Source organism: Muscardinus avellanarius, assembly GCF_963383645.1.
Source record: "Muscardinus avellanarius genome assembly, chromosome: 7".
NCBI lineage: Eukaryota > Metazoa > Chordata > Mammalia > Rodentia > Gliridae > Muscardinus > Muscardinus avellanarius.
Window position 1 is genome coordinate 89,270,892 of NC_137793.1, and position 27,652 is coordinate 89,298,543.

At 52.8% G+C, this 27,652-nt stretch overlaps 1 protein-coding gene across 1 annotated transcript in view; it reads left to right on the top strand.

Annotated features, from left to right (window-relative positions):
- Nucleotides 1–27,652, top strand: part of CACNA1S (calcium voltage-gated channel subunit alpha1 S) — a gene marked incomplete at both ends in the record, with an annotated part of 72,419 nt that overhangs the window by 38,510 nt on the left and 6,257 nt on the right. Inside the window, 22 exons of the mRNA XM_080698740.1 lie at nt 1,766–1,898; nt 2,671–2,800; nt 3,089–3,148; nt 5,616–5,722; nt 6,526–6,613; nt 6,858–6,965; nt 8,621–8,673; nt 8,862–9,008; nt 9,461–9,662; nt 10,117–10,275; nt 11,537–11,647; nt 12,724–12,807; nt 18,292–18,348; nt 19,201–19,329; nt 19,403–19,468; nt 19,968–20,059; nt 21,003–21,162; nt 22,416–22,543; nt 24,997–25,093; nt 25,935–26,037; nt 26,861–26,962; nt 27,483–27,607. Of these exons, the coding sequence (XP_080554866.1) occupies nt 1,766–1,898; nt 2,671–2,800; nt 3,089–3,148; nt 5,616–5,722; nt 6,526–6,613; nt 6,858–6,965; nt 8,621–8,673; nt 8,862–9,008; nt 9,461–9,662; nt 10,117–10,275; nt 11,537–11,647; nt 12,724–12,807; nt 18,292–18,348; nt 19,201–19,329; nt 19,403–19,468; nt 19,968–20,059; nt 21,003–21,162; nt 22,416–22,543; nt 24,997–25,093; nt 25,935–26,037; nt 26,861–26,962; nt 27,483–27,607 (2,441 nt within the window). The remainder of the gene's footprint in view (nt 1–1,765; nt 1,899–2,670; nt 2,801–3,088; nt 3,149–5,615; nt 5,723–6,525; nt 6,614–6,857; nt 6,966–8,620; nt 8,674–8,861; nt 9,009–9,460; nt 9,663–10,116; nt 10,276–11,536; nt 11,648–12,723; nt 12,808–18,291; nt 18,349–19,200; nt 19,330–19,402; nt 19,469–19,967; nt 20,060–21,002; nt 21,163–22,415; nt 22,544–24,996; nt 25,094–25,934; nt 26,038–26,860; nt 26,963–27,482; nt 27,608–27,652) is intronic.

Genomic DNA, 27,652 nt, shown 5'->3' on the forward strand with positions numbered 1-27,652 from the left:
CTGTGGACGTGCTTGGAATGCCTGTCTCTTCCCCCTCTGCCTCCCCCTCTCCCTCAGTACCCATCATGGTCCTGGGAACTGGCTGAAGCTCGAGAAATATTGATTGCTTTCTTTATATGCAGGAAGTTCCTCTCTGGTGTTATTATTTTTAGAATTCTAGCCCAAGAGCAGAATATTGAGTTTTTACTTTCTTTTTTTTTGGGGGGGGGCACTGAAGATTGAGCCCAGAGGTATTCTTCCTTTGAGCTATACCCTCAGACCCCTGCCCTTTTTGTGGTACTGTAGATTGCACCCAGGGGAATTCTACCTCGAGCTACACCCCTAGCCCTTTTTATTTATTTATTTATTTATTTATTTTCATTTTGAAACAGGGTCTCATTAAGTTGCTGAGTCTGGTCTCAAACCTGTGATCTCCCTGTCTCAACCTCCCAAATACTGGGATTACAGAGATACACCACCGCACCTGTCTCCCCCGGCTCGCTCTTCCATTCTCTCTCTCTCTCTCTCTCTCTCTCTCTCTCTCTCTCTCTCTCTCTCTCCCTCCCTCCCTCCCTCCCTCCCTCCCTCCCCCTTTCTTTCTTTCTTTCTTTCTTTCTTTCTTTCTTTCTTCTTTCTTTCTTTCTTTCTTTCTTTCTTTCTTTCTATTGGGTCTGGGGATGGAACCCAGGGGCATTCGACCTCCAAGCTACACCCCCTGCCCTAATTTTTATTCTTTATCTTGAAACCGGGTCTCACTGAGTTGCAGAGGGCCTCACTAAGTAGCTGAGGCTGTCCGTGAACCATGACCCTCTGGTCTCAGCCTCCCGAATGCTGGGATTACCACCATGCCTGACTTCCCAGCTCTTTTTTTTTTTTAATTATTATCTTATTTTGAAACAGGGTATCACTAAGTTCCTGAGGCTGCCCTCAAACCTGTAATCCTCCTGTCTCTGCTTCCCAAGTACTGGGATTACAGGCGTGCACTACTACACTGTTTGTTTTGTGGTATTGGTTATTGAACTCAGGAGCATTCTACCTCCGAACTATATCCCCAGTCCTATTTTATTCTTTATTTTGAAGCAGGGTCATAATAAGTTGCAGAGGTCCTCATTCAATAGCTGAGGCTGGCCGTGAACCTGCAATTCTCAGAATACATTTATTTTCACAACCCTCCTGCCCTTTGTCATTTTTACAAATTGCAAATTGGGAAGCCAGCTTGGGGGTGGGGTTGCTCAGTGGCAGAACCTTTGCCTAGAGTGTGCAAAGTCCTGGGTCTAATCCCCAGTGCTGCAAAAGAGAGAAATACAGAGAGAAAATGATGGGAGAGAAGGAAGGAAGGAAGGAAGGAAGGAAGGAAGGAAGGAAGGAAGGAAGGAAGGGAATTGGGAAGCTGCAGCTTAGGAAAGGCAGACTTACCTTGCACTGCACAGCAGAGCCAGGAGCAGAACTCATGTCTTCTGAGGCACCCCCTTCCCCAGCTGGTTCTGTTGGACATATTGTGGGTCCTTGAAACAAAAGATGCAGCAGCTCCTTGCCCTTGCCCCTGGCCCCACTTCCAGAAGGTTCTGGACCTGCTCCTGCACATCCCTGACAGCTCATGTGTGCTCTCTGCAGGGCAAGGGAGTTGCCCAGGCTACCCTGGTAACCAAATGGCCTGGTGTCCCACATGGTTTTGCTGTCCCCTTCACTTGCTGGCTGCAGGAGCTCCTGGGAGGCTCTGAGCACAGATACCATGAGTTAATTTGCTTTACTGTTTTCTCCCTAATTTCTCCTCCTCTTCCCACAGGGGATGATGAAGAAGATGAGCCTGAGATCCCAATAAGCCCCCGACCACGTCCCCTGGCTGAGCTGCAGCTGAAAGAGAAGGCAGTGCCCATTCCAGAAGCGACCTCCTTCTTCATCTTCAGCCCCACCAATAAGTGGGTGTTCCCTCGGCGGCCGGGAAGGGTGACTGATGAGGCATCCTGCCTCCCTGCCCTGGAAAGTCTTCTTGATTCTCTAGCCTACAGTCACACTATGAGAAACTCATTCCTTCAGCTTAAGATTGTGCACACTGTTTAAAATGCTAGTATTGGGTTGGGGCGGTAGCTCAGTGGTAGAGTACTTGCTTAGCACATTCAAGGCACTAGATTCAGTCCCAAACATGTGCACGCAAACCCACACACACACATACATACACGTGCACATACATGCCCACACACATACACACACACAGCCTTAAAATAAATAAATAAATAATAAATAAATAAATACTAGTATTTCTGGGAGAAGTAATGCTTTTAAACCTTAGCAGTTACACCAAAGAAGGACTATGTTTAGTGGTTCCTTTCTAAGGGCATTTTCAGACAGGGCAAGGGAATGAGAGCTGGGGAAAGCTGTAGTTTGTACTGGCTTCATAATTTTACAGTTTTACATATACAGACCGTAGACTTCATGGAGAGTCATCTGTCTGCCTTGGGGATGACCGGCCCATCCCATTCTTATGAAGTAGAAACTTCAGGGTAGTGGTGTACTGGGACAGGGGGCAGGTGATACATGGGGCTCAGCTGGGAGATGGGGCCAACATTGAAAGAATAAAATCTAGGGCAGAGCCCCTGCATGTCCAACCAGGGGACCGTGCAAATGCAGAGGCTGGTGGGGCTAAGCTTCCAGCAGCTCACAGCTCCTGTCCGCCCCAACCTGCCCCTCCAGGATCCGTGTCCTGTGTCACCGAATCGTCAACGCCACTTGGTTCACCAACTTCATCCTGCTCTTCATCCTGCTCAGCAGTGCTGCACTGGCCGCCGAGGACCCCATCCGGGCCGAGTCCGTGAGGAACCAGGTGAAGGCGGCCCCCACTCCACTGCTCAGCACCCCTTGTCCCTCCCACACTTCACTCTGGTGCCCAGCGCTCAGCTGTGTGCTCTGTGGGGCCAGGGGCATCAGCGTGCTTACAGCTCAAGTCCCTGAAGGTCCAGGCTGCCCACTCCACCCCTCAGAACGGGGCTGTCAGGGCAGGGGCAGGACGGGCTCTGGCTGCCGCCTGCTTTGCATGATGGTGGTGACCGTGAGGGGTGATGCCATCGCTCCCCTCCTCTTACCGGCTGCTCCTGCCCTTTCTCTTCCCCAGATCCTCGGGTACTTTGACATTGCATTCACCTCTGTCTTCACCGTGGAGATCGTCCTCAAGGTAATAGAAGGCTGTGTGGCTGGACAGACAGCCCTGGGCCTGGGGCTCCTCTGGGCCAGGGAATGGGGTCCTCCCTGAAGTAGTTCCAATTTACACACACCAGACTCACTCAGGAGCTGGGCCAAGGGGTGGGGAAAGGGCAGGAAGAAGGTGAACAGCCATAGGGAAGACACACAGGGCCCGGAGGCCGGACAGAGCGTCAGCTCACGCAAGCAGGTAGCCGGGTGAACAGCTGGGGACATGAAGTGCAGCCCACCTGTGGCCACCGCCCTCAGCGGAGCACAGCCCCTGCTTGTGAAGCCTTTAGCATGTTTTGTCCACACAGCAGCACGATGCGCTCAGGAGTAGACCTGGGGAGCTGGGGTCTGTTCCTAGAGCTGTGTTGCCAGTGACCATGAAGGCAGGGGTTTGCAGGGAGGCGGCCATTGCTCTGGCCTGGCCTTCTGGCAACTTTGTCCTCTCATGCCCTCGCTATGCCTTACCCATAGCACATCCCCACTTGCCCATTCCTGAGGTGGGCACACTGGCTTCGAGCCGTCACAGGGCAGTGGGCTTGGGGGACAGAGGGAAGACCCATTCGCCCCAGCCTTCGCCTTCACCCTCACCAGCAAGGAGCAGAAAGGTGGCCGTGCACTATGAGCAGCCCCAGCACCGCCCCTGGAGGACCATTGACTCCAGGGCCACGACCGAGGGTCAGAGGGAGATGGTGGCTTCCCAAGTGTAATAGTTAGCTTTTGTGTTGCCATGAACAAAATACTTGACAAGAACAACTTAGAGTAGAAAAGATTTGGCTCACAGTTTCAGAGGTTCAAGTCGGCAGGCTCCAGGGAGAACATCATGGCGGCAGAGGAAAGTTGCTCCACTCATGGCAGCTGGGAAGCAGGGGGAAGCAAGGGAAGAGGGACAGCTGTAAGCAAGGCCACACCCCAGTGCCCACTTCCTCAGCCACATCCTACCTGCCTGCTATTACTGCCCAGTAGTTCAGATTATTAATCCATCAAATGGATTAACCCGTGAGGCCAGGGCCCTGTGATTCAGTCATTTCACTCGGATGTGGCTATGTTGCCAACACATGGGCTTTTCTAGGAGACAGTCCAGATCCAAACCCTAACACCAAGGTCAAGGAGGACTCTTTGGAGGTGGGGGCATAGAGCTAGACCTTAAAGTTGGACAGGACTTCATTAGGGAAAGACAGCCAGGGCAGTCCAAGAGGACAGACAGCAGCAAATAGATTGTAAGGTTTAAGGACATGCTCAGAGAGGAGAGAGTGGCCCTTTGGGGCCAGGAGAGACTGGGGACTGGAGTCAGGAAGGCAGGATGAGACAAAGCCTTAAGTGCCAGGAAAAGCTTCCACCCAGTCAGCCTCTAAGGGCATATAATAGATTTGTGCAAAGGGCCTAGAGATCATTAGAGAATATAAGAAAGAAGCTGAAGCCAGGCATGATGATGCATACCTGTACTCTCAGTACTGGGAGAAACAGAAAGATTGAAGGTTTTAGACAAGCCTTAGCAATTTAGCAAGACCCTGTCTCAAAATGAAATATTTAAAGGGCTGGGGGGTGTTTAAAGCTTGGAGGTAGAATGCCCTGCCTTCAGTCCAGAGAGGAAGGAGGAGGAGGACAAAGAGGACGAGGAGGAGCAGGGCCTGGGAATGGAGGCAAAGGGAAAGAGAAGGGTTGGTGAAGGGCTGGGCCCTGAGGGGTTGTTCAGCTTAGGGCAGCAATCCCTGGGCAGAGGGGATGTCCCAAGAAGCTTTCCAGGGAAGAAGGATTGTATCTTGCCCTTCAGGAGAGAAGAAGGCCAGGGCTTCCTGCTTTATGACTCCATGGGGTTGGAGCCCGGGTAACCCTGTGGCTTGTGAAGGGTACTTGTGTAGCCGGGTGCAGTGGTGCATGCTAGTAATCCCAGTATTTGGGAGACTGAGACAGAAAGCTGCAGATTTAAGGACAATCTCAGCAACTTAGCAAGACTCTCTTTCAAAATTTTAAAAATAAATATATAAAAGCCGGGTGTGAGCCAGGCGTGGTGGCGCAGGCTTGTAATCCCAGCAACGGGGAGGCTGAGACGAGGATCACAGTTCACGGACAGCCTCAGCTACTTAGTGAGGCCCCTGTAACTTCATGAGACCCTGTTTCAAAAATAAAGAATAAAAAATAGGGCAGGGGGTGTATCTCAGAGGTCGAATGCCCCTGGGTTCCATTCCCAATACCAAAAATAAAAAGGGAGGGGGGGAGGGGGAGAAGACTTGTGCTCAGAGAGCAAAGCCCAACATGGCTGCCCCGAAAAGTCCCCGGAGTTCAGCTAGGAGCAGAGAATAATAGGAGGGCTGAGTGCACTGCGGCCACGGGTGGGGGTGAGTGGCCCGCAGTCTCCTGTCTGCTGCAGCACGAGCTCAGCCTGAGCAGATACAGCGAGAAGCCCTCCTTCCCCCCGCTCCTCCCCACCCTGGGTGCTCCTCTCTCCCCAGATGACCACCTACGGGGCGTTCCTGCACAAGGGCTCCTTTTGCCGCAACTACTTCAACATCCTGGACCTGCTCGTGGTGGCCGTGTCCCTCATCTCCATGGGACTCGAGTGAGCAGCTGCGACAGGGCCCCGGGCTTGGGCCCCTCTGCTCTGTGCTGGGCCTGGGAGCAAGAGTGCCACCCCCTGTTTGTTGGTGGGCGCCATGCTGCGGGAGGGTCTCTCAGGGCCGTGGACTGTGGGGGGGTCCAGATCCTTGCCTGTCGCCAGCTGGACTGGAGTGGAAGGGCTACATGGACAGAGCCCTGTCCTGGAGACCGAGAGGGGAGGCAGTGGGGAGAAGGGGTGCATGAGGAGCACAGCCCCTGCCAGTGTGTTGGGAGAGACAAAACCTATCGTCTCCCAGAGAGGAAGCCTGAATTCTGCTGGGCCCTGCTAACAGAGTTCTGCCCTGTTAGCAGGGAGCAGCTTTATCCTGGGGTAGGGCACACACCATTGAAGGAAGGGGGCACCAGGCAGGGTGGTGCGTACCTGTAATCCCAGTACTTGGGAGTCTGACTGAGACAGAAGAATTTCAGGTTCCAGACCAGCCTCAGTAATTGACGGAGACTCTTGGCAACCTAGTAAAACCTGGTTTCAAAATAAAAAAATGAAATGTGGGCTGGAGGCGTAGCTTGGAGGCAGAATGACCCTGAGCATTACTTAATTAATTAAAAAATAAAAAGGGCTGGGGGTATATCTCAGAGGTAGAATGCCCCTGGGTTAAATACCTAATACTCAAAAAAAAAAAAAAGGTAAAATATGAAATAGTTCCAGGCCTTGTGGGGAGCTAGTGGCAGGAGTAGTGAGGCTCCCTGGCAGGCCCATCTGGCCAGAGGCCCTCAGCTCCAGCCCCACACCCTCTGCCTCCACAGGTCCAGCGCCATCTCCGTGGTGAAGATCCTAAGGGTGCTGAGGGTGCTCCGGCCCCTCCGAGCCATCAACAGAGCCAAAGGGTTAAAGGTAAGAAAAGGCCCAGCAGGACCCCAGTGAGAGGGATTTCTGGGTCCTGACTCCAGGAACTTCGGCTAACCTGCTGGGACACTAGCTGACCTCTCCAGCCAAACAGGGGTTAAGGATGAGGCCTGGTCGGCCATGCTTCCCCGGGGATCTCCCTCTGCTCCCCCTGGGAGGCAGCAAGTCTTACACTTCTGGGTTCCTTTGACTGACAGTGGGGTGCCATTGTCGTGGGCCCCTCTCTCCCCAGCATGTGGTGCAGTGTGTGTTCGTGGCCATCCGCACCATCGGGAACATCGTCCTGGTCACCACCCTCCTGCAGTTCATGTTCGCCTGCATTGGGGTGCAGCTCTTCAAGGTGAGTCCCTGTCTGAGCAGCCTCGCCTCCCCACCAGGGCCAGCTCTTGGGCCATGACAAGAGCCAGCAACTTCTCCCCCCAAGTAAAGGGAACTCCAAATGCAAGAGCAAATCTCCCCAAAGGTGCAGGGTTTGGGGCTAAGATAGTGGGAGCCTAGATCGTTTGCTAAGCGAAGCTGTTCATGGGCCTCTGTGGCTCTGCGGGCCGCCACTGCCTATGGGACTGCTCTTCCCCACAGGCCCTGCAGTGAGCCTGCCCCTCGCCACCTCACCTGCCTCCTCCCAGCCTTCCAGGCTGTCTAAACACACACAGCCAGGCATGGTGGTACACACCTATAATCCTAGTAACTTCAGAGGCTGAGATGGGGGGTTGCAGGTTGAAGCCTCAGCAATATAGCGAGACCCTATTTCAAAATAAAAAGGGCTGAGGATGTAGCTTGGAGGTAGAATGCCCTTGGGTTCAATGCCCAGTACAAAACAAAAATCACACACCACCTGGATCCTGCCACCACCTCCACCTCCTTCGGCCTAGCAGGGTTCTGCAGCCCATGTCCCCATCTGGAACATCAGCATCGTCTACCTGTATCAGGAGCACTTGAGGCAGTTCGTTTCACACCTGGAGCTGACCTTACTCAAGTCTTGCTTTCCTGGAGAACCAGCTATTCGGTTCCTCTCTAGGAATCAGCCCTACAAGGACGTCCCCTCCCACAGAGCTCTGGTTTCCAGATGCCTCTGGCTCTCGGGTCATCTGTAGGACACAGAAATTGATCCCTTAATGTGTCACTGACACCTTTGATACTCTCTATCATGACCCAATCCACTCCTGCCCCAAGAATAATCTTTGAAAGTCATGATCAAATAACCTCAGTCCATCTTAGACATGCAGTTGTATCATCTAATACCATTCATTCAACAAATGAATATAAACCATTTTCTCCATTCACGGGGCCAGAACCTCTGCTAGAGTTGAAGGGGTCGAAAGCAAAGCCCTGTATCCCTCCTGGAGGGCAGGGAACAGGCTTTGGGGAAAGTGGTCAGGGGGAACTCCTAAAGGACCTTCAGGAGCCACTGTCCTGGAAGAGCAAGATGCCTGCGGAGGGGATTCTGCTACTCGGCCACACGTAGCCTTGACCTCCTGCCCAGGAAAGTGCTGCCCCCACCTTCTTCTCAGTAAAGCGTGGGGCCCTGGAACCCCCTGAGGCAGAGTCCATGTTTGACTCACTCCTTACCCTGGCTCCCAGCCCGGGGCCTGGCACACTGGAGCCCCCACGAACACTCCCTGAAGGAACAAATGTGGAGCGGCCCTTCCCTGGGCTTCCTGTCCCCTCCAGGCAAGCACAGCGGCCCTTAACAGCACAGCTCCTGTCTGAGTACTTAGCAAACCCTCATCTAAAATGCTGGCTTTTCAACCTTGACAGTACCTTGGCTGGGTGGAGAAGTTAGAAGGGGAACTGTGGGGGTAGATGATGGAAGAAGAGAAATATTTCCCAGGGCCCTGCCCCAAGGCCAAGGCCACCCCTCTAAAAGGAAGAGAGAGACTCCTACATCCAGATGGCCTGCTTTCCTCTCCCTCTCACCAAGCAATTCCATGCCTACTTTTCCATCCTGTTTCCATGACAACATGTCTCCATCCCTCCCGCTGCTCCTGGATGCAGGGGAAGTTCTTCAGCTGCAACGACTTATCCAAGATGACAGAAGAGGAGTGCAGGTACACCATGCCCTGCTGGCCCTGCTGGGAACTGGGAGGCCTTAGGCCAGAAAAGAAGTTCATACAAGTCCCTTTCCTTTGCTGTTGTGGGGAGGGAGTAACCAGTGGTGTTTTCTGGTCCCAGGATGCGGGTGGGGCAAGGGTGGCTCAGCCATGCTCAGCGGAGTGACTGGGTCTCCCTGTACCAGGGGCTACTACTACGTGTACAAGGACGGGGACCCCACACAGATAGAGCTGCGCTCCCGCGAGTGGATGCACAGTGACTTCCACTTCGACAACGTGCTCTCAGCCATGATGTCACTCTTCACAGTCTCCACCTTCGAGGGATGGCCCCAGTGAGTGAGGTCTGGGTCCAACATGACACCATCGGGGCAGTGCCAGCTACAGCCCCTGATATACCATGCCAGGCCCGTGGCAGTACTCAGCAAACCCTACCAGCTCACTGATGGTTCGCAGGACTCATATGTTGACTGGTCACTCCAAAGTGAATCTGACCAGGAAACTCTAACAAACTGTGCCTGACCTTCCCATAGATGTCTGCCTCCCTGCCCACAGGGGGGCCCTACTTACTGATTAGGGCTAGAGCCGGCATCCCATGGAAGGGCAGGACCATTCCAGGATTGGTTCCAGCCTTCCTTGGCCCAGTCCTTCCTTCTCTCCCATCACCTGACTGTTTAGAAGGCTCCCTTTACTCCTGTGGCCGGTGGGTTAATGCTCACCCTTCCTGGCCTGGCTTTCTGCTTCACTGCCCCGGCTTCCTCATCCTCTCCTCTCTGCCCACCCCAAGGCTGCTGTACAAAGCCATAGACTCCAATGAGGAGGACACGGGCCCCATCTACAACAACCGAGTGGAGATGGCTATCTTCTTCATCATCTACATCATCCTCATCGCCTTCTTCATGATGAACATCTTTGTGGGCTTCGTCATCGTCACCTTCCAGGAGCAGGGGGAGACGGAGTATAAGAACTGTGAGCTGGACAAGAACCAGGTGCCTGGGCTGCCTGCTAGAGATGGAGAGCAGAGCCCTAGCAGGCCTCCTTCTGGCCCTGAGCCCTGGGCTCTGGCCAGGGAAGAGCATCCTAGGGGTGGCCCCAGGTGCTTCATTTCACGCCCAAGCTCCAACCTGAAGCAATACAGGTTGGCTGAGTAGGAGGTCTTCTCATGGAACCCCCATGATGCTCAGAGAGGAAGCCCTTCAGAGCCCCTGGGACGGGCTAAGAGTTGTGGTCAGAATGGGTTGTGGGAATTCAAGGGAAACCCAGGGAGCCCAGGGTAATTCTTCCTCAAGATTGTCCACAGGGTCCCTCAGCCACAAGCTCCTGGCCACAGCTGCCCATTTGCACAGATCCAGGGCTCCCTCATTCCCATGAGTCATAGATGTGGGTAGGGAGAGGGAGGGAGGCCCTCTCAGTGCTGACCCCTACCGTTGTGTTGTGTCCCAGCGCCAATGTGTGCAGTACGCCCTGAAGGCCCGCCCGCTGAGGTGCTACATCCCCAAGAACCCATACCAGTACCAGGTGTGGTACGTCGTCACCTCCTCCTACTTTGAATACTTGATGTTTGCCCTCATCATGCTCAACACCATCTGCCTGGGCATGCAGGTAAGGGGCCTGCCAGGAAACAAGGGACCATCCAGACTGGGGCCTGGGCCCAGGGTAAGTAGGACAGGATTTCCTGGTTCTTCCCAATAGACATTTCCAGGGCACCTGCTACGCACCAAGCACTGCATGGTGAGGTGATGTGCAGGATACAGAAGCAAGCCATCCCCGGCTCTGTCATCACACACTTGTGGCGTATTAAGGCACTAATTTGAGCATACAGATGGTGTCGTGGTTCTGCAAATGGAAGGCAGCTACTGCAACAGGAGGAGGAAGGAGAGAAAAGTAGAAAGTGCTTTCTCTGGGTTTTCTTCTGCAATCGCAAATCAGGATGGTTGAGTTAGTTAGAATCTTGGCTCCGGTCCCAAGAAAAGTAGGTTTAGTATTCACAGAACAGGTGTCTCTCTTAGGAGCTGAGCATCCCTTATAGATGATATCTTAATCAGCAGCTCCATTATGAAGCCTTAATTAAGCATGTGTTTCTTAAATCCCTATCTATATAAATAGAATCACACAGCCAGGCCCACTACCTTTAGGAGCCCAAGACACACCCAGTGATAAGACCACACATTGCCCTGTCATGAGGATGTGGAAAGAGCGTTGCTGATCCCCAAGCCGAGACCACACAGAGGACCATGAGCAATGGCTGGGGTTTGGGGCTGAGTCAGGAAGCGCACTGGGCAGCACAGCCCAGGCCCGAAAGGGTGGAGACAGCCTCATATCCTCTGACCTACCCGGGAAGTTTAGTGAAAGAAGTAGGGTTTCATCAAGCTTCTACAGAAGGAGTAAGAGATTTCCAGGAAAATTTATAGTTCATGGACTTAGAGCAGGCCGTGCTGGTGCATCAAGGGCACAGGTTGTTCAGAGTGTAGACACGGGAAGCGTCGTGGGCTCTGTCTTCCACCAGCCAGCAACGATGACAACTACAGAAGCCACCCATCTTCTCTCCTAGTCTATGCCCAAATGACTCCATGGAAGAGGCTACAGACCCCTGCCTGGATGGCCTCCTGTCCTGCTCACCTAGCACAAACATATACATGAGCTCGACCTTGGAGAATCTTCCCACCCCCTCTCCAGGGCCTCTTTTGTAGTCAGAGAAGAGAGAGTGTCTTTAAAATGTGGTGAAATTCAGGGGATCGCTAAAGCAAGCTTCTAGTTTTCAGAGCTAAAACAAGGTGGAAAGGGGCCCCAGGACAGTTGGGGGCTGCCAGGTAAAGGAATAAGATGGGCCCTCCCACCCACCTTTCCCGTGTTCCCTCCACAGCACTACAACCAGTCAGAGGAGATGAACCACATCTCGGATATCCTCAACGTGGCCTTCACCATCATCTTCACCCTGGAGATGGTCCTCAAACTCATGGCATTCAAGGCCAGGGTGAGAGCCGGGGCCAAGGACGGCTGTAGTCTGCTGGGGTGGGGCCTTCCCCTGGGCCAACACTGACGGATGATGGGAGCGATAGATGGATGGATGCTGGGCGCCTCGCCTGCCACTCCTTTGAGATGGTCTTCCATTCCCGTCTTACCTTTCAGCTTCTGAAGCACAGCCCGGGGCCAGGGAGCATCTTGCTTTGCTTGTTTGGTTTCCTAAGTCCACTCCCATAGCTCCCAGCTCCAGCCAATCCAGCTGCCTCCTGAAAGTTCTGGTCTTTCAAGCCCAAGTCAAGACTATAAGGGGGAATCTCAGCTACATGGGAGGCTGATGCAGGAGGAGCGCAAGCTCAAGGCCAGCCTGGGCTACTTTAAAGAGACCCTGTCTCAAAATAAAAAATAGGAAAGGGCTGAGGGTGTAGCTCAGAGGTAGAGTGCCCTTGGGTTCAATCCCTAGTACTGCAAAAAATAATAAAATAATAGTAAGTTAGTAAGTGTGGTGTGTGTGTGTGTGTGAGAGAGAGAGAGAGAGAGAGAGAGAGAGAGAGAGAATATGAGAGAGAGAATATGAGAGAGAGAATATGAGAGAGACAAAGATAGAGACAGAAACAGAAAGACAGGTAATTGAACCCAAGGCTACCTCAGAATTATACCCCCAGTTTTTCTTTATTTTTGAAACAGGGTTTTGCCAGATTGTTGTCACTCTGGTGCTGACTCTGGTTTCCAATTCACAATTCTGCTGTCTCAGCCTCCCAGGAACTGGGATTACAGGTGTGCACCACCACACTCAACAATAGTTGTCTTTAAGTAGGTCTCAAGAGATGAAAGAGTTCTCTTCTGGACGAGGGCCCCGAATCCTTGGTTCCCAACAGCTCTCCCAACCACCTTCCACTCTAGAGGGAGAGAATTAAAGAGCCCAGAGGAGGGAGGTGTTGGCGCAGGTGGAGCTCAGGAGGAAGAGGCACCGTGGGCGCCCACCTTGGCTGCCCCCACAGATCTGCATTCCCTCCGATGGGGTCCCTGCTGGCTGCCAGAGCCCCCTCCTCCCAGGCTCACCCCCACCCTCCCATCCTCCCCTCCCAGGGCTATTTTGGAGACCCCTGGAACGTGTTCGACTTCCTCATCGTCATCGGCAGCATCATCGATGTCATCCTCAGTGAGATCGACGTGAGTATCTGTCAGGCAGCGCCACCACTAGACGGGGACCGAAATTACTGGTTTGGTCCACAGATAATTGCTGGGGTACCCGTCGTATGTGCAGCACAGCGCCCCAGGGTTACAAAGATGGCAAGGGCAAGTCGTGGCCTCCCTCTGCCCTTGAGAGGTTACCGTCCTCCGGGGCAGGGAAAGCACTGAGGTCCTAGGTGGACTTGCGGAGTGTACCTGGCTGTCGAAGGCAGGGGTCACAGTGGAAAGCAGAGGTCATCATGGGTGGTGGTCAGGAAGGCTCCAGGGAGCCTGTGCGATCTGCCTGGAAGCTGGGAGGTGGTGACCAGCTGGAGGAGCAGGCAGCACAGGCAGGTCTCCGTGGAGAGGCCCTGCATAGCCCTGGCGTAGGACCCCACAAGCAAGACTCAGGAGTCCTGAGTGGGAAGGAGGAGGGCTTGGGAGGCTGGAGGCGGGGAGGCTGTGTGTTGAGCCTTATGAAGTAGGAAGTTGGAAGTCATCAAAGGTTTGGTGTTTTTGCTTAGTTTTACTTATTTTTACTTATATTTGTGGAATAAAATAGAGGTGTTCTACCTCTGAGCTACACCCCCAGCCCAATTATTATATTATTTTTTTTAAGCAAAGTCTCACCAAGTTGCTAAGGATCTTGCTAAGTTGCTGAGGCTGTTTTGTTTTTGTTTTTGTTTTGGTACTGGGAGTGGAACCCAGGGGCTTTCTGCCTCTGGACTATACTCCCAGACCTATTTTATATTTTATTTGGATACAGGGTGTCACTAAGTTGCTGAGAGCCTCACTAAATAGCTGAGGTCCCGTCTCAGCCTCCCAATCGCAGGGATTACAAGTGTGCGCCACCAGGCTGGCTGAGGCTGGTTTCTTTCTTTTTAATTGGTGCACTATCGTCTCACATCATAATGTGGATCATGTTGACAATGGCATGTATCCATGTCATTCTCAGAGATGGAAATACCTGGAGAACTTTATGTTAAGTGAGATCTGCCAAGCACAGAAAGAGAAGAGACATATGTTTTCCCTAAAATGCTCAAGACAGGGAGTATTAGGAATACCGGAGGGACTCCAGATAATGGAGGGGGAACCTAAGGCTGGTTTCAAAGTGATCCTCCTGTCTCAGTCTTCCAAGTACTGGGGTTACAGGTGTGTGCTACCATGCCTGGCCACCAAAGGCTTTTGAATATGGCAGTGGGCAGATAAGAGCCCTCCTTTATAAGTCATTAAGCTGAGGGGCAGAGATGAGAATAACTGAAAATAGGGGCCCTTATTCAGGGATTCAGTAATTCATTTATACCGCCAAGACCTATTGAGCTCCTCCCATGTGCCAGTCCAGTTCTTGGTGCTGGAGTTACAGCAGTGAACAAAACCAGGGGAAAATGCCGGGCGTGGTGGCGCAATCTTGTAATCCCCGCGCTTGGGAGGCAGAGACAGGAGGATCGCGCAGGTTCAAAGCCAGCTGTGCTGGCTTACGAGACCCTGTTTCCAAATAAAAAAGTATAAAATAGGTCTGGGAGTGTAGCCCGGAGGTAGAAGGGCTTCCAGGAACCCCAGTACCACCAAAAAAAGAAAAAAAACAAACCAAACAAACAAACAACAAAAAAAAAACCAGGGGAAATAGTAAATAAATCTATCGGACGATAGCGTGCATGAAGAAAAGTAAAGGAAGTTAAGGGTGTAGAGTGGAAGGGAATGTAAGGATGGGATATAGATGACTTCAGAGCTGGGCGTGGTGCCGCATGCCTATAATCCCAGTTCTTAAGAGGCTGAGACAGGGGAATGGTAAGTTCGAGGCCAGCATCAGCAACTTAGCAAGACCCTCAACAACTTGGCGAAACATTTCCAAATAAAAAGTAAAAAATACAGCTCAGTGGTAGAATGCCCTGCCTCTGGGTTCAATCCCCAGTATTAAAAATATATATACATGTATATGCGCACACACACACACACACACACACACACCATATTGGAGTAAAGATCTGAGTAAAACAGCAAAGTGAGCCCTACTAGATGCAGGCACAGGAGAGAGTGCTGCAGAGAGAAAGAGAAATGTGCGTGCAAAGGCCCCATGGCAGGAACGTGTTTCTTGGGTTTAAGAAATAGCAAGAAGACCTGTGGCTAGGGTGGGGATGAAGAGGAGAGAAAGCAGGGGTCAGACCTGGGCTCTCGAATGCCACCATTAGGGCCCTGGGTTTTCATCTGAGATAGATGAGAGCACTTTGGAGGGTTCAGTGTGGTCCCTTTGGTTCTAAAGGATCTTTCTGGCTGCTGTGTTGAGCTCATGCCTAGGGGACAGCAGGAGGCTATTGCAGCAATTCGGATGAGAGGTCAGGGGCTGGGTGCCAGTGTGAGATGTGGTGTGCATCTATTTTAAAGGCTGAGCTGACAGGAAGGCAGATGGCTCCAGGAGAGGGACCAAGAGCTTCAGGATGGAGGATGGGTTCCCGGGGTGAAGTGAGCCCAGCAGCGGGGTCTGTGTGGCTGGGTCAGGGGAGCTGCCCAACCCTGGCCAGCACCCAAGGGGCGGCTGATTTGGCCATGGGGGCCCCAGTGAGAGACGATTCCAAAGCCAGGGACTCATCTGTGGGGCTTTTTTCTGAGCCAGCCCATGGAGTAGCCTGCTGGTGCGTGGGGGTGGGAGGGGGCGGATCAGCCCGGGAAATGCCTGGGGAGTGGAGGCGGGACCCACAGCTGAGAAGATCCCAGCATGCCAAGAAGCTGGGCTCTGGCGGGGAGCAGCACTTTCTGGGGACTTGGCTGCCACACCAGCTGTCTGGTGTGCTAGGGGAGGGCCCCAGGAACTCTGTCCACCTGCCATGCACAAAACAGACAGTGACAGACAGAGATCTGTCTGCTCAGAGCTGACGAAGGGTGGGCAGGCTCAGGAAAAACGTGTGTGTGTGTGTGTGTGTGTGTGTGTGTGTGTGTGTGTGTGTGTGACATTTCCATCTATGCACAGTACTTGCTGAGAAAATAGCACCTCAAAGGGCCTCATGAGCCGGGCGTGGTGGCACACGCTTGTAATCCCTGTGCTTGGGAGGCTGAGATAAGAGGATCACACGGGTTTGAAGCCAGCCTCAACTACTTAGTGAGTGAGGCTCTCAGCAACCTAGTGAGACCCTGTTTCCAAATAAAGTATTAAAAAAATAGGTCTGGGAGGAGGTAGAAAAGCCCCTGGGTTCCACCCCTAGTACCACAAAAAAGGGGGTCTTCATGATTTGACAGGAGCGCTTATCACCAGTTAGAGAATTCTAAGCAGCCAAAATAAATAGCCCAAATTAAATAAAGTCACTTCCACCGGGAATAGTGGCACATGCTTGTAATCCCAGCATTCCGGAGGCTGAGACAGGAGGATGGCTGTTTGCGCACAGCCTCAAATACTTAGTGAGGCCCTTTGCAACTCAGAGAGACTCTGTTTCAAAATAAAGAATAAAAAATAGGGCTGGGGGTGCAATTTAAAGGTAGACTGCCCCTGGGTTCCATCCCAGTACCGCAAAACAAACAAACAACAAACAAATAAATATAGTCACTTTCTGAAATCAGAGGCCCACAACCAGAAGGCCTGGATTAGTCAAAAGTTTTCTTTGTTGCAGAGGATAGGAAGTTATCACTGATCATGATTTGATTTTTAGGAGCAGCAGATGTCCCTGACCAGTAACAGGTGCTTGAAGTTGCGTTAGGATTGATGTACAGCCAGGTGTGGTGGCGCATGCTTGTAATCCCAGCTTTGGGGAGGCTGAGACAGGAGGATTGTGGTTTGTGGAAAGCCTCGGCTACTACTTAAGTGAGGCCTTTTGCAACTCAGTGAGACCTTGTTTCAAAACAAAAAAATAAATAAATAAAAAATAGGGCTGGGAGCTGGCCGTGGTGGCGCACACTTGTGATCCCAGCATTCGGGAGGCGGAGATCGGAGAATCACGTTTCGCGGGCAGCCTCAGCTACTTAGCCAGGCCCTTTGCAACTCAGTGAGACCCTGTTTCAAAAATAAAAAGACTAAAAAATAGGGCTGAGGGTGTAGCTCAGAGGTACAATGCCCCTGGGTTCCATCCCCAGTACTGCAAAAAAGAAAAATAGGGCTGGGGGTATAGCTCAGAGGTAGAATGACCCTAAGTTCCATCTCCAGTACCACCAAAAAAAAAAAAAAGAAAGAAAGACTGATGTACAGACATGGTAGCACAGAACTTGGGAGGCTGAGACAGGAGGATTGCGGGTTTGATGCTAGCCTCAGTAACTTAGCGAGGCCCTCAACAACTTAGCAAGACCCTGTTTCCAATTTTAAAAAATAAATAAAAATAAAAAGGGCTGGCTGCATAGCTGAGAGATAAAATGTCCCTGAGTTTAATCCCTAGTTAAAAAAAAAAAGATGGACGTTCATTCCTGAGTCACATACTGGAAAAAGGCCTAGGACACATCTCCCAGAACTTCTACAGTGATAGACATGTCCTGCCCTATCTCATGTGGTAGCCACCAGCCACGTGTGCCTCTGATCACTTGAAGTCACTCATGGAATTGAGGGGTTTTATTTTATTTTAATTTCATTGTAATTCAAAAGCCACATGTAGCTAGTAGCTACCGTATGGACAGCACAGGTCCGGACACATGTCCGCCATCCCTGGCTATACATCAGAACCACCCGGACGACCTTCGAACCTCTGAAGCCAGGCCCCACTCCATAGGAGCTGACTTAATCAGCCTAAGTGGAAACCCAAAAAAAGAATGTATTTTTTTCAAAAATTCCCTGGGTGAGTCTGATGTTCAGACAGCACTGAAAACCAGTGGTCCAGGAGAAAACTGCCCAGGATGCTGTACTTAACAGGGGGAAACCATTATGTTGGGGTCAGTTACCTGCAGACACAGGCAAGCTCAACCATGACTTTGCTTGACCCTGGGCTGCAGAACAAGGGCTTCTCATGAAATGTGGCCCAAGGGAAAAGCTCGGCATAAACAGAAAACACTGTAGCTCCCACAAACCCAACCACCTGCTTGTTAAGAACCTGGCCATCCAGGTGTGAGCCTTGGTCCTGGTCCCAGTCCTGGGCTGAGGAGCATCAGCTTGGGAGGGGGGATTCTCAGGGTCCCGCAAAGGAGCTTTGCCCTTGAAGCTAGGACTTCACTAAGGGCCACAGGGGTGGGAATCCACCTACAATGAGCAGGTGTAACCTGATGAGTCCTCAGCAGGGATGTCCCCAGACACAGAAGAGCCTGTATCTCAGAGATGAGAGGGGATGTGTCTGTGTCCAGTGTTCCCTCCCCTCTTGTTCCCTTGCCCCGGTCTCTGCCTCCCCATCAACAGAGCCTCGTCCTCGCCACGTCCCACCCCTGACTGCAGTCACCGGGGTCTTGTCTCCTGCCTCTCGTCTTTTCTCTCTTTAACTCTTCCGTGTGTCTGTCCTTTCTGACACCTCTCTTCACCTCCCTCCCGTGTCCCTCCTCCTCTCTCTCCTCTCCTCCCCCTCCCCTCGTCTCTTTTCTCCACAGACTTTCCTGGCCTCCAGCGGGGGACTGTATTGCCTGGGTGGAGGCTGCGGGAACGTTGTAATTCCAGGCTGCATGCACCTGTCCAGCACGCTCGGGCTCTGACCCGCAGCTCGCATGCGCAGGCCGGCTGCATGGGCCGCATGGGGATACCCAGCACTCAGGGCCGGCCTCCCCAGGGCAGGCTCTCTGGGCATCAGGATCAGGGCGGGTGGGCGCTCCGTGGTTGAACGTGCATGGATGTAGTGGCTTCCTCAGAGCCCTGGGAAACGGAGTGAGGGATCTCTCAGCACATTCCGTGCAGATGGAGAGCACTGTGCCGCAGTGGACCTCAGGGGCAGATCATCAGGCAGCAGGCCACTGGGCACGTGGGAAGCAGGGTAGAGAGGGCTCTCTCCTCCAGAGTTGTCCCTGTGTCCAAGGCTGGCACAAGGACAGGGGCTTGCCCAGCTTCAAACAGCTGAGGTTAGAGTGGGAACAGTGGGGAGTGACCAGGATGAAGTTTAAGCTATGCTTTGGGATTCTTTGTGCTGGAGGACAGTAGAGGGAACAGCCCAGCAGGGCCAGCAGGGTACTAAGCCCAGGGTACTAAGCCCAGTGGCAGCTTAAGGCAAAGGGGAGTTGGGCAGAAGCCCCAGAAGGGCGGACAGTGAGCCTGGCTGCACCCTGCAGGGTGGGTCCCTGCCGCTGCTCCAAGTGGGCGCTCACCGCGCAGCTTGACGCCCCACGGCCACCCTCCTCCCAGAGCCATGAGCCTCAGGATGGTCCAGCGCTAGTGGGCCATGGGGCTCAGGGGCCATCGGTGGGGCATGGAGGTCTCCCCAGTACACATGTGGCACCTCCCACCCCACCCTGCCCCTACTACCCTGAAGGGCCACCCCCAGACTGACCTTTGGGGCCGCTGCCCCGCAGGACCCAGACGAAAGCGCCCGCATCTCCAGCGCCTTCTTCCGCCTGTTCCGGGTCATGAGGCTGATCAAGCTGCTGAGCCGCGCAGAGGGAGTGCGCACCCTGCTGTGGACGTTCATCAAGTCCTTCCAGGTGTGAGCGAGCGGACGCAGGTGGGGCCAGGCGGGCCCTGTGAGCTGCATGGCTGACCTCCCCGTCCCCACAGGCCCTGCCCTACGTCGCCCTGCTCATCGTCATGCTCTTCTTCATCTACGCCGTCATCGGCATGCAGGTGAGAGGCCGATGGGCCAGGCCCAAGGATGGGTCCTGCCGGGTTAGAGGGGGCATCCATGAGCCCAGGGAGAGGCCTCTCCTGCATCCCAGAGCCCAAGGGTCCGCTTCCAGGCTGAGAAAGGAGGGCATACACCTTACCCCAAGGCCACAATGTTAGGAGCCTGGAGAGACCTCAGACACAGAAGGTCATTTGTGGCCAGATCTCTAAGGCCATGGCTGGGCGCTCCCCTGGAGCCCTCCACCACACCATGCCTTGCTAGGGCGGCCTGTAGTTAGGAGAACTGGTCTCCCCTCCTACTTTTCTTTGGGTGGATGGGAAGAATGCTACTAAACTTAGAAAATAGTCCTGTTTGGCTTCAGATCTGACATGGACCCACGTGAAGTGGGGTGGGGAGAGGCGGGGGAGGGGGGAGGTGCGGGCAGGCAGCGGGAAATGAGCCAAGCCCCGGGGACGCTTGCACCTAGGCTCCGAAGCCAGAGGCCTTTGCGCTTTGCAGATGTTTGGAAAGATCGCCCTGGTGGACGGGACCCAAATAAACCGGAACAACAACTTCCAGACCTTCCCGCAGGCTGTGCTGCTGCTGTTCAGGCAGGAGTCCCCCGTGCCCCCCACCCCTGACGTCGAGCCTTTGCTCTGATCTACACTGGGGACAGTGCTGGCTCCACTCGGAAGGTCCCCTGCCAGGCCGAACACACCGCTGTCACCATGGAGATTTTAGCCATCTGGGAACAAGTGGCCCCACATTGCCATTTTGCACTGAGCCCCTCCATGTGAGAGGCATCTCACATCCCTCCAGTCTCCCTCCACGGACACAGATGACAGAGGTCAAGTGTCACTCCCAGCATGCACGGAGGCCTCCATGGCCTCTGGGCCTGCCCAGCCCCGGGCAGCAGCCCTTCCCTAGATATTCCCTCTCTAGAGACTCCAGTGGTCCATCAAGTCCCCTCCAGCCAGGAAAGCCCCTTTCCATAGTTTAGCTCCCACTTATAGTGCCCCGTGGGGGCAGGGCAGAGGGGCTACAGCACGGAGGGGAAACTGGCCAAGCTGGCAGGGACAGCAACCTGGGGATCTGACCTCCTGACCTCCAGGAGTGTGTGGAGCAGCCCGCCCAGCTGCTGACCTCCAGAGGAGCCAGGCAAGAGTGTATAGGCTCTTTGCATGCCTGTAACCCCAGGACTTGGGAGGCTGAGACAGGAGGGTCACAAACTTGAGGCCAGCCACAGCAACGAAGCAAGGCCCTCAGCAACCTAGTACGACCCTGCTTCAAAATAATAATTAGAAACCAGGCATAGTGACATTTGCCTGTAATCCCAGTACTTGGGAGGCTGAGACGGGAGGATCACAGGTTCAAGGACAGCCTCAGCAAGTAGTGCGACCCTCATCAACCTGGTGAGATCCTGCTTCAAATAAAAATAGATCGGGCTACGGGTGTGGCTTAGAGGTAGAATGCCCCTGGGTTCAATCCTTAGTACCAAAAAAAAAAAAAAAAAAAAAAAAAGAGTGCATGGCGACAAGGGCCTCTCTCCCCCAGGTGTGCAACAGGTGAGGCCTGGCAGGAGATCCTGCTGGCCTGCAGCTACGGGAAGCTGTGTGACCCAGAGTCGGACTACGCGCCAGGCGAGGAGTACACGTGCGGCACCAGCTTTGCCTACTACTACTTCATCAGCTTCTACATGCTCTGCGCCTTCCTGGTGAGACGCCGCCTTTGGCGGCCGTGGGGGGCCGAGAGCCGAGGGAGGGTGGCGGGGCTGCCTCCTCTTTCCGCTGGCTTCGGGCTCTCCAGGGACCTAGTGAGACCCGGAGGCTTTGGTTAGATTGTCCCTTGTTCTGGTCATCTTGGGTGTGGCTTTGTTTCGTAAGCACATTTTTCTGCTCTAGGAAGATTGCAAAAAGGTTTTAATACACACATGTGCGCACCACACACAACCTGCCACATACATTGTGTAATTGCTAATATATATTAGTAACTAGTAATCAAAAGAAATGTAATGAAGCCGTGCCCTAAATGGGTTGGCCGGCGATTCCCTGTAAAGACAATGTGCCTAAATATTCCTTAGAACGTTGCCCTTTTAGCAGGGACTGAAACTCTGGCGACAGGGTTTCACAAGGAGTCCAGACTGGGCTGGGCATGGTGGTGCATGCCTATAACCCCAGTACTTGGGAGGTGAGATGGGAGGATCACAGGTTCGAAGCCAGCCTCAGCAACTCAGCGGGGCTTGCGTCGACTTAGTGCAACACTGTTTTCAAATAAAAATAAATAAATAAAATAGGGCTATGCGTGTCGCTCGGAGGTAGAATGTCCCTGGGTTCAATCCCCAGCACCAAAAAAAAAGGGGGGGGGGGTTCTGGTTGGGTTTAGAGAGTATTAGGTCACTCTGAGACTACAAGGCTGCTTTCTGCCTGTGTGTCAGACATCCACTGGGCCCTTCTTCCAGCACTCCTTTTTCTTTCCTACATTCACTCAAAACTGTTGTTTTAGCCTCCAGGCTATGTCAGGTGCTGGTCAAGCACAGGGCTAGAGATATAAGTTATGCCCAGTCCTCACACTCACAGAGCTCACGGGGACAGGGAAGTCCATGTGTGAACAAGCCGTGCAACTCAAAGGGACCCCCAAGGTGGGCAGAAAAGGCAGGAACCGCTCAGTGCTGGGCCAGGGCGGAGGGAGAGCACAGGCAGCAGACTGCCATTGGAGCAGCCTCGAAAGAGGCGCTGGAGCTGGGACTTAAAAACAGGCTCCGGCACCTGGCAGAGTGCGTGCCTGCCCCACAAGAGCACAGGGCAGCCTGGCTCACATGCGGGTGTGGTCATGCAGAAGGGCCGGGACGAGGACACAGGGAGGAAGAAGCTATGGACCCGTTGCTAGGGAGGCCTCCTAGCTCTCCTCTGCCCGGATCCTCGCCCCACCTGCCTTTCCTGTTGGGAGCCCTTGGTCTTCATCTTGCAGATCATCAACCTCTTTGTGGCTGTCATCATGGACAACTTTGACTACCTCACGCGCGACTGGTCCATCCTGGGCCCTCATCACCTGGATGAGTTCAAGGCCATCTGGGCCGAGTATGACCCGGAGGCTAAGTGAGTCCAGTCTGCAGGCTCTGAGCTAGACGCTCTCTAAACTGCCCACCCCTCCATCCTAGACCCCCATCCAGTGTCCTCTAGGGAATCACTCCCCTCTCCCTTCATTCATCCAAGACCCAGCCCAGAGAATCAGAGCCTCTCAGAGTAGGAAGGAATCCCATGGCCTTCCAGGATACAAAGACTCTTGAGTAGCCAGGAGTGGTGATGCACACTTGTAATCCCAGTACTTGGGAGGCTGAGTCAGGAGGATCACAAGTTCGTAGCCAGCCTCAGCTACTTAGTGAGGCCCTCTGCAACTTAGTGTTTCAAAATAAAGAATAAAAAATAGGGCTTGGGGTGTATCTCACAGGTAGAATGTCTCTGGGTTCAATTCCCAGTACTGCAAAAAAAAAAAAAAAAAAAAAAAAAACCTGACCCTTGATCCAGCAGGTTTGTATCCAACTGCACTGGCTTAAGAGACCCTGTTTCCACATTAAAAAAAAAAAAAAAGTATAAAAATAGGTATTGGGAGTGTAGCCCGGAGGTAGAAGGGTTTCCAGGAACCACAGTACCACCGGGAAAAAAAAATGCAGAGTCCTAGCCACGCATGGTAGCACACATATAATCCCAGTACTTGGGAGGCTGAGACTGAAAGATCACAGGTTCAAGGCCAACCTCAGCAACTTAGAGGGGCCTTCAGCAACTTAGTGAGAGTCTGTTTCAAAAAAAAATAGGGTTGGGGATGTAGCTAAGGGGTAGAATGCCCCTGGGTTCAATCCCTGGAGCCAATAAATTAATGAACAAATAAATCAGTGCAGAGTATCAGGCCCCACTCAGAATGACTGAGTCAGAACCCTATTGCCATTAACCTGATCCTTGGGCATTGGTATAAACATTAAAGTTTAGTAAGCACTGCTCTTTTACATTTTTTTCTCTAAAAAATGGTAATAAATTATCTGGATGTGGTGGCACACACCTGTAGTCCCAATACGTGGGAGACTGAGTCAGGAGGATCATAGGTTTGAGGACAGCCTCTACAATGTAGTGAGACTCAGCAATCTAGTGAAACCCTGTTTCAAAACAACAGATAAGAAGTATTGGGGTAGTTGGAGGTAGAACTCCTTGAGTTCAACCCCAGTATCTCACACACACACACACACACACACACACACACACTCACATTTACTCAAGGATTTCTAGGAATCAGGCACTGTGCTAAACACTATATGATCTCTGATCATTTTAATCTCACAAATATGAGAAAACCGAGGTTCAGAGAGATTATGTTGCCGTGGGTCATGCCCTTAGTAAGACAGGGTACCGAGATTCAATGCAGGGCTGTCTGGGGTCCTTAGAAACGAGTGTACATTGGGGCATCAAAACCTGCCTGCCTCTACCAGCCCCCTCCAGTCCTAACAGTCCCCTGGAGACAGCCAGAAAGTGGGTCATCGTTTTCACAGGCAGATCACAGTGGACTTTCAAAAATTACCTCTCTCAGGCCGGGTGCAGCGGCGCACGTTTCTAATCCCAGAATTCAGGAGGCTGAGACTAGAGGACTGCAGTTTGCAGACAGCCTCAGCTACTTAGTGAGGCCCCTTGCAACTCAGTGAGACCCGGTTTCAAAGTAAAGAATAAAAACTAGGGCTGGGGGTGTAGCTTGGAGGTAGAATGGCCCTGGGTTCCATCCCCAGGCCCACAAAAAAATAAAATTATTTCTCTCAAGGCTATACCCACTTTCTTCCTTGGCCTTGGTCACTCTGCTTTGTGCTTTCAGGGGTCACGGTCACAATGAGAATGTGATTTCTGGCTCTGGACCAATCTCTGGATGTGGACTTCCGCCTCCCTTGTCATATATCAGTAGTAGTAGTAGTAGTAGTAGTAGTAGTAGTAGTAGTAGTAGCAACAGCAGTACTGGGGATTGAACCCAGGAGCATTCTACCTCTGAGCTATACCCTTGGCCCTATTTTATTTTTATTTTGAAACAGGTTCTCACTAGGTTGCTGAGAGTCTTGCTAAATGGCTGAGGCCGTTCTCAAACCTGTGGTCCTCCTTCTCAGCCTCCCAAGTACTAGGTTTACAGGTGTGTGCCACCACGCTTAGACATTCTACACCTACTGATACTGCCAACGAGAACCCCTGTCAGCTGAACCAAAAAAACTAAAGAAGGTCTTGATATGCAGAAAATGAGGTCCAGATTTCAGGCCTGGAGAGCCCCTATCCTAGAGAAGTTCACAAAAAAGAGAGGCTCTACTCACCCAAAATAAGAGCCCATTCCTGATCCTGGGCAGCAGTGAATCCAAACATTGTTTCTTCTTTTAAAAAGGTATGAGGCTTCCACTTCCTAAAACATGATAGGAAAACAAGGAAGTGTCCCATGATCCCTTCCCCTCGCCCACAATCTGAGCAAGGGATGGAGTGGGGTAGTTTGCGGTGGGACTCCTGGATGGACAGGTTTGCGTGTCCTCCTGCAGGGGGAGAATCAAACACTTGGACGTGGTGACCCTGCTGAGAAGGATCCAGCCCCCTCTGGGCTTTGGGAAGTTCTGCCCACACCGGGTAGCTTGTAAGGTAGGCAGAGTGCCAGGAAGGGTGGCCTGGGAGAGGAAGAGGCTCAGGTGCCCCAGGCAGGGAAGCTGGTGAGGGCTGACAGATGTGTCATTTACACCAGTGATCCCCTGGGCCTCTGTGTTAATCGGCTTTCCATCACTGTAACAAATGCCTGAGATAAGCCAGGTGTGGTGATGCAGGCCTGTAACCCCAGTACCTAGAAGGCTGAAACAGAAGGATCACAGGTTTGAGGCCAGCCTCAGCAACTTAGCAAGACCCCCAGGAACTCATTGAGACCCTGTTTCAAAACAAAAACTAAAAAGGGTTGGGGGAGTAGCTCAGAGGTAGAATGCTCCTGGGTTCAACCTCCAAAACCAAAAAATTACAAAAAAAAAAAATGTTACTGATAAGGCAGACCTATTGCTTTTTGGTTTCTAGTGTGTTGGGGTTTACAGCACAGCCTGGTGGGACCATGTAGCAGAGCAAGACTGCTCATGCCTGGGACACCAAAGAGAAAGGGGAGGAGATTGAGGGCCCCCAATCCCTTTGCAAGGCTCACCCCCAGTGACCTAAAACCTCCCTCTAGGCCCCGCCTCTTAAAGGTTCCACCATCTCCCATAATGTCCCCTGGAGATAAGTCTTTACTACATAGGACTTTGGGAGACATTCCAGATGCCAACTATGGTTATCCTGGGCCCCTCCCTGATAACTTGAAGTCTCAACAGTGACCCCAACTCATCATTCCAGCCCCTCATAGAAGGTGTCCTGGTCACCCCACACACCCAGCCCCCATGCCCTATCCCTTCTGGGTAAGGATGGCCTGGTCCCAGCTCAACAGCCAATACCACCTCTCCCTACACAGCGGCTGGTGGGCATGAACATGCCCCTCAACAGCGACGGCACGGTCACCTTCAACGCCACGCTCTTCGCCCTGGTGCGCACGGCCCTCAAGATCAAGACTGAAGGTGAGAGGCTTCCAGCGGGCATGGATTCTGCCAGATTCTCAAATCTAAAGGCTGGAATCAAGAGCCATTGGGAGAAGCAGAGGAGAGCCCAGGCCACAGCCCCAGAATCCCCTGCCCATTGAGGCCTGAGAATCCCCACAGGGCCAGGCAACTAAGGATCTATTCCCATGCTCCTCCTCTGTGGCTACTGGCAGTTCTAGTGCATGGCCGGTGTGCTCTGAGGTCATCTCTGGGTGGCAGCGGAGGAAGGGCCCCAGTTGTACTGGGCAGGCTGATGAAATCCACACTTGATGCTGCTAAACCTGTAGGTCCTCCCCTACCAGGAAGACAGATGCGGCAGGAGCAGGGAAGCAGTCGGGGAGGGGTGTGCTGGTGTTCCTGAGCCCTGGCTCAGAGCTCAGGCTGCACCAGGGTGGTCCTCACAGCAGGACCATTGCAGGTGCCACGGGGAAGATTCCTGAGTGAGGAGAAAGGCCAGGAGTCAAAGGGGAATGAGTTAGAGCAGCTGGAAGGTGTGTGGGCAGTTGACGGCTTGAGGGAAGGAGCAGAAGATGACCACTTTCAAAGCCAACCACTCCAGGCACTGGAAGCCAAGGCCCCTGGGGAGGAAGTAGTGAGCAAGGGTGGGGCTCTCTCAGAGCGACATGGTTCCCTGGCCCCATTGCCAGTTTTAGCGCAGCAGCTGTCACCAAAGAAAATTGAGCCAGTGTTTGCTGAGTGCAGGACTGGCTCTCGGGAGGCGCGCTGAGTATCAGAGGCTTTGTCATGTACAGTTGGCCTAGCGTAGGGTTTTGGAGTCACTCCTGTCTTTCCCTTGTCCCAGGTAACTTCGAGCAGGCCAACGAGGAGCTGAGGGCCATCATCAAGAAGATCTGGAAGCGAACCAGCATGAAGCTCCTGGACCAGGTCATCCCTCCAATAGGAGGTGGGTGCGGCTCAGAGAGACCAGCGCCCACAGCAGACACAGAGAGGGCCAAACAGCTTCTACAAGAAGTCCCATGAAGCCGGGCGTGGTGGTGCAAGCTTGTAATCCCAGCATTTGTGAAGCTGAGACAGGAGGATCTGGGTTCACGGACAGCCTCAGCTACTTAGTGAGGCCCTCTGCAACTCAGTGAGACCCTGTTTCCAAATAAAGAATACAAAAATAGGGCTGGAGGTGTATCTCGGAGGTAGAATGGCTCTGGGTTCCATCCCCAGTACTGAAAAAAAAAAAAAAAAAAAAGTCCCATGAAAACCTAAGAATGGCACAGACCTCTGCAGATACCTTAGATAGGTCCCGCCTCCACCTAGCAGGGTGGCCAGCAGCCTCAGAGTGGGTAGTGCCTATTGATCAAGTCAGCAAACAGGAGTGTTGGGTACTGACCTGGCTACACCTGGGTCCTGCTCTAAACCCAGCATCAGAGTCCTACCAGCCTTTGAGATGTCCTCTACTGTCTTCTCTACAGACGATGAGGTGACAGTGGGGAAGTTCTACGCCACGTTCCTAATCCAGGAGCACTTCCGGAAGTTCATGAAACGCCAAGAGGAATATTATGGGTATCGGCCCAAGAAAGACACCATACAGATCCAGGTAAGCACAACCCAAAGGACTCCTATGCTGAGCCAGGCTCTGGGC